This window comes from Suricata suricatta, chromosome 11 (genome assembly GCF_006229205.1).
Source record: "Suricata suricatta isolate VVHF042 chromosome 11, meerkat_22Aug2017_6uvM2_HiC, whole genome shotgun sequence".
In the NCBI taxonomy this organism is placed as follows: Eukaryota; Metazoa; Chordata; class Mammalia; order Carnivora; family Herpestidae; genus Suricata; species Suricata suricatta.
Genome location: NC_043710.1, coordinates 52,691,233 through 52,697,825, shown reverse-complemented (window position 1 = coordinate 52,697,825; position 6,593 = coordinate 52,691,233). Strand labels below are relative to the sequence as shown.

At 39.6% G+C, this 6,593-nt stretch overlaps 1 protein-coding gene across 1 annotated transcript; it reads left to right on the top strand.

Annotated features, from left to right (window-relative positions):
* The first annotated feature begins 222 nt into the window (after positions 1-222).
* LOC115272586 (olfactory receptor 51A7-like) lies at positions 223-1,161 on the top strand. Its single transcript, XM_029915618.1, has one exon. It carries the CDS (start codon positions 223-225, stop codon positions 1,159-1,161), a length of 939 nt encoding a protein of 312 aa, XP_029771478.1.
* Positions 1,162-6,593: the final 5,432 nt, after the last annotated feature.

The following is a 6,593-nucleotide window of genomic DNA, read 5'->3' as shown; positions in this document are numbered from 1 at the left end:
AGAGTATAAAGATCTCAAATCAACATCATGAAGAACCTGATTAAATCTATGCTGTATTTTTATTTATATAGAAAAAACTATATTACATTATTGTTTGATATTGAGGGATGAGCTATATTTAACTGACAACTGAACTTAATTGTGTTTGGTAAACACAACTAAGAGATTTGTTGTTGATGTTATTTATCTTCCAGGAGCCTATAAATGAGAGACCTATTTGTGATGTTTGCTCTCAATACCTCAGAAGTTGAAATCTCCACCTTCCTGTTGGTTGGAATCCCAGGGCTTGAGAGTGTACACATTTGGATCTCCATCCCCATCTGCTTCATGTATCTCCTGGCCATCCTGGGCAACTGCACCATACTGTTTGTCATCAGGACAGAGCCTTCCCTACATGAGCCTATGTACTATTTCCTCTCCATGCTGGCCCTATCTGACCTGGGCTTGTCTTTCTCTTCTCTTCCCTCTATGCTGAGGATCTTCTTATTCAATGCCATGGAGATTTCTGCTGATGCATGTATTGCCCAGGAATTTTTCATCCATGGATTCACAGACATGGAATCTTCAGTGCTCTTGATCATGTCCTTTGACCGCTTTCTAGCCATTCACAACCCCCTGAGATATAGCTCCATTCTTACCAGCTCCAGAGTTTTGCATATTGGGCTGGCATTTGCTATTAAAAGCATTCTACTAGTTCTTCCTCTTCCTTTCTCTTTAAAGAGACTCAGATACTGTAATAAACACCTGCTCTCACACTCCTACTGCCTCCACCAGGATGTCATGAAACTGGCCTGCTCTGACAATAGGGTTAACTTTTACTATGGTCTGTTTGTTGCACTCTGCATGATGTCAGACAGTGTGTTCATTGCTGTTTCCTATGTGTTCATCCTGAGGACTGTACTGGGTATTGCATCCCATGGGGAGCAACTTAAAGCTCTTAATACCTGTGTGTCCCACATCTGTGCTGTGCTCATCTTCTATGTGCCCATCATCACCTTGGCTACCATGCATCGCTTTGCCAAGCATAAATCCCCTTTGGCTATGATTCTGATAGCTGATGCATTCTTGTTGGTACCACCTTTGATGAATCCCATTGTGTATTGTGTAAAAACTCAGCAGATTAGAGTAAAAGTCCTGGAAAAACTGAATCTAAAAGTCTAAATGATGGGACAGAGGTGGAAGTTCCAATTTCTCTACAATAAATTGTCTGAGGAACAGGGCAATACTTCTTCCAAAGAGGAGACATTTCCTTTTACTTCATAGCCTTTAAGTTATATTAATTAATTATTCAGTCAATAATTAAAGCCCTAAAGGGGACCTAGTATACTACAGCATATCTGCTTTTAGGGAAGAGGAGGCCTGCATTTCATAGAGTAGGTAGGGATGCTTTTGTTACTGTTTGGGGGACTGATGGCATCTATCCTCAGGTATGAATGAAGAGCAAGAATTCAGAGGAGCTTCTAATGAGGAAGTTTGATTAGTGGCCCTAAATGTGACAGGGGGAACTCTGCAAGGTTTTGGAGCCATTTAGCATCTTCATATTTGCTTCCCTTATTTGATTCCTTTTTGCATGTGTTACATTAAGCCCTTTATAACATGGTCTAAGTTGGCCTAAGTATGTTCTTTTCCTTGCTGCTTAAAGCGTGGCACACTGTTCAGCAGCAGGAACTTCACCTGGAAAGTAATGAGCCACAAACCTAGTAAATCAGAATCTGCATTTTAGCAAGGTCTTAGATAATTGGTATGCACAGCAATGTTTGAATGAGAAAGAAACCTTTTTAGGGCAATGTGAAAAGGAACCTAGAGAGGATGTCTTATGCTGAAGTCAAATTGGGGAAAAATTGTAGGAGGAAATTTCAGGTGGTCATTGGCATTTGGCAACATTTGGAGTAATGGCAAAGGGCTGAGTCCTTGGAGCAATAGTGGATGGAGACCCAGAGACATCTCCAACATCTCTCCCATGGACTACATTGTGAATTTCCACAAGGAAAGAGTTGTGAATTATTCAACTCTAAAAGTCTCCTCACAATAAAATTTCTTGTCCATTGTATGCACTTGGTAGATATATATCAATCTGAACTGAAATAATAGTCCAAAGTTTTGCTGGGATGGAAATTCAGTGATGAATTGGGGCAGTCATCACCTAGACTCAACTCACCTCTGCACTGGCTGCACATCTTACCAAAAAGTTAACATTGACGGGAATATAAGGGTCCTTTGTGAGAAACAGAGAATTTAGGGCCGCCCATAATACCTTTAGGTAAAACCATACCTGTCAAGCCACAACACAGAATCTGCACCACTGTGACCAAACAGACCTCAAAACAACTTTCTTATCCAAGCCTCCCTAGATCCACCTATCACTTTCTGGCATTGCAAATGGAGCCAGATTAGAGCACTTCAAGGACATCCTAATGAGAAAGTGTCAGCAAAGAAGCTTTAGGAGCTACAAGGACTGGGCCATCTTTATGTAGGGGATCAGAATCCAGGATTACTGCTAATCAGTGAGATATAAAGTAACTCCAGACAGGGGCTTTAGAAGCCAACCCATAGAAGAAAGAGTGGAAAGGCCCTATCAGGGATGACATGTCCTCAAAACCATTTACTGTGATAACTTAGTCCAGCCAAGGAGGTGGCAAGAGGACTAAAAAAACCTCAAGACTGAGGTCAAGACTCAGTCCTCTGGTTTCAGTTCTTCCATTTCCCAGGTATATAGCCTTGAGAAAGTTATTTTCTATGTGTTGTGTATTATATTTCATATGTACATTGAAATTAAAAAAATAATTCCTTCTGTCTGCGTTGTCTGAATTAATATGTTAATCCTCTTAAGAGCTATAAAATCCAAATATGGTCTTCAGACAGATTTATTCAGACAAGATGTTTAGATGAGTTCATATAAAAATAGAAATTCATGAGTTATCTTAAGGGTAGAAAGATATGGCAACACGAGGCCTGCACTCCCACGTGGAAAAACTCAGCGGGAGCACACTGAGAAGTGCTGGCCCTTGTACATGACTCACAGTCTGCGTGTGTGCTTGCTCTACTCATTTCTATTATGACCTTGTTCTTCTAGGTATTTGAACGTAAGGTCCCTGTTATGAATTCTTCTTCCTTTTTAAAGTTTATTTATTTTTGAGAGAGAGAGAGAGAGAGAAGAGCACATGAGAGCGTGTGAGAGGGGGAAGGGCAGGGAGAAAGGGACACAGAGAATTCAAAGCATGCTCAACAGAGTCAGTGCAGAGCTGGAACTCATGAACCCAGAGATCATGACCTGAGCCAAAACCAAAAGACATGCTCAATCGACTGAGCAGCCCAGTCAATCTTAATTGCTTTCTCATTCCTGCCCCCATTTCTCTCTCTCTCTCTCTCTCTCTCTCACAGGTTACAGGTCTATAAGCTTTGTTCAAGCTTTGTTTAGCAATGGGACCAACCCAGAGACCTGGATTTTGCAAAGTTTTTTCTGGTTTTCAGTTTCACTCAACTCCCCTGTCTCATTATTCCATTTTATTTATAATTGTAAACATTCCTGCTAATACCTTTATCCCCCTGTGTGCTGTTTAGAGGAGAAGGATTTTCCTTCAAATCTGTCAGGTGATTTGCAGAGAGAACAGTGCCCCCTGGCGGGCCAAGAGTGGTAATACCAACCACTTGGCATTTGAAGACTGAAGGGATTGAGTGGATGTGGTCCTGGACTAGGAGAGAGAGAGGAGCCCCTGCCGTGAGAGAATTCTGTGTTCCCCTGAACTAGTAAACACCAGGGTTTAGTTCATCTTCACTGACCTACAAAGGTCCATGCAAACGTGCTTTCAGCAGATCCCATGTTGCAGTTTTACTTCTCTAAAATTAGGAGGTATGACCGCCTCACGCCGGTCAGAGTGGCTAAAATGAACAAATCAGGTGACTATAGATGCTGGCGAGGGAGTGGAAAAACGGGCTCCCTCCTACACTGTTGGTGGGAATGTAAACTGGTGCAGCCGCTCTGGAAAACAATGTGGAGGTTCCACAAAAAATTGACAGTAGAACTCCCCTATGACCCAGCAATAGCACCGCTAGGGATTTACCCAGGGGATACCGAAGTGCTGATGCATAAGAGCACATGTACCTCAATGTTCAGAGTGGCACTTTCAACAATAGCCGAATCATGGAAAGAGCCCAAATGTTCATCAACCAATGAATGGATCAAAAAGATGTGGTTTGTCTATACAATGGAATATTATATGGCAATGAGAAAGAATGAAATCTGGTCATTTGTAGCAATGTGGATGGACCTCAGGGGTGTTATGCTAAGTGAAATAAGTCAGGCAGAGAAGGACAGATACCATATGTTTTCACTTATAAGTGGAACAGGAGAAACTTAACAGAAGACCATGGTGGGGAGAAGGGGAAAAAATAGGTGGGGAGAGGGAGGGAGGCAAACCATGAGAGACTCTTGAATACTGAGAACAAACTGAGGGTTGATGGGGGAGGGGGGGAGGAGAAAGGGGGTGATGGGCATGGAGGAGGGCACTTGGTGGGATGAGCACTGGGTGTTATATGGAAACCAAGTTGACAATCAACTATGAAAGAAAAATAATAAAATAAAAAATAATAGAGATGATATGAGCAGAAAGAATCTTCCAGCTGTAAAGTTTTTTATTCACATTGGATAAACAAAGCAGGTATAACTACAGGTATCCTTAATTTCATTAATTCCAAATAACTACAATTTATTGGATATCTCTTATGTTCAGACACTATGATAAAGGGACTTGATTTCATGCAATCCTTATTAGGCCTATTTTATAAACATAAGAGCAACTGTTGCCAATTTACACAGGAAGCAGTTAAGTGAGAATTCAAAACCAGGCCTGTGGGGCTTCAAACTGTTTACTACATGCCACTGTCAGTAAATAAATGAGAAGCTGGAAATGTAAATGTAGCAGGAAGGAGGAAATGGCAAACTTTGGGAAAAGCAGGGTTTCTCAGAGACCTCATCACTGTTGCCTCCAGACCAGGCTGTTTCTCTGTTCGACATTTTAAAAAACGTATTTTGTAGCTAGCAGGAGTTTTAGATTCAGCCAATCTGAAAACGAATGCTGCCTTTCCAACTAGTTTTATACACTTGAAGCATTCTGAAATCCTTGGTCTCAGTATTCTCACTTGTGAAATGGAAAGACTAATTTTCTAATTCAGTAAGAGGATACATAACCCCTTGCCGAGAAACTTCTATCAGATGAGGATATAACTGTTCCTGCCTTGCTGGAAGTATTCTGATAGATTAGTGTGTGTTTTTGTTTTGCCACTAAGTGGATCCAATTTGCTACTTTCATTTAAAACACATTCTTCTATAAGCACAAGAAAAGAGATGTTTCAATATCAGTATATTGAACAACACATTAAAGCAGGCAAATTATATTAGTGGATGCTGACAAAGCACGTCATAGGATTTATCAAGTAAACCCATTAAGAATTAATAAAATTGGAATACACTTGCATTATTTAAATATTTAAAAATTACCCAAAGACCTAACAGCCAACCATTGTTCTAATAGGTGAACCACTAATGCCACTTCTGTTAAAATCAATAACAAGATTTGAACATTCACTTTCACTGTTATTCTTTCCTAACAGATTGGAAGTTCTAATGAATTATATAAAATAAAATGAAATAAGTTGTATGACTAGTAGGAAAAACTTGCCAATCACCAATTTTTACTTGTATATGATAAATACAAGTAAAATCCAAAAAAAGCAACTATAATTCATATGATAATTTGGTAAAATATATGTTAATGCAAGATAAAAAACAATTTTCCTCAATCTAGCATTGGAAATAGAAATAGGGAATTATTTTATTTATAAGAGCAATAAGAGTATATATTTAAAAACTATAGAACTAAATTTAATTAAGCCAATAATTTTATTGAAACATTTAAAAAAGGTGTTCATAAGTGAAACATCTATCATATATTCTTGGGTGTGAAAGCATATCATTATGAATGTTGACTTACACTTAATCTATAAAAATAATGCAATTCTTATTAGGATTCCAAAACTCTTGTTTGTTTTATGAAAGGGGAATCACTTTATACCACATATTAATAAGTCAGACTATAAGGCTACACTAATACATCAGTGATATGTGATTATATACATGACACATATATCAAAATCCATAAAAAGATCTCTAAAGCAATGTACAAATACACACACACGTAGAATGCCATGGAAGGTTTCTGTCTTCTCATTTCTCTGCTGTGTAGCTGTGTAACTCTTCCAGTTTCCTTGGGTATTAGGGCATAAGATGTGATGGGAAATTAACAAAAACAAAGCAACAACAGCCACACACTTGGGTGGTTGTGACATGGCCTAGATCCTGGACGTTCTATGGTATGATCTGCAGTGTAATGGTGGGTAGACCGCTGCCATTCTCTGGAGTTTGTAAGCTTTCCTTCATAGACACATGCACACTTGCAAGGACAGGCAGATACACCCAAGTATATGTGCTTGTGTGTGCCCAGGTGACCATTTCATACATGCCAAACTGAGTTCTTAGTCATGGAAACATTTGCATCAGGTAGTCTTGAGCCACCAACTGTGGAGGGGCATCCCCA

Bases quoted from the DNA above. Each gene is read 5' to 3' on its own strand.
- LOC115272586 (XM_029915618.1), top strand. From the start codon at position 223: ATGTTTGCTCTCAATACCTCAGAAGTTGAAATCTCCACCTTCCTGTTG.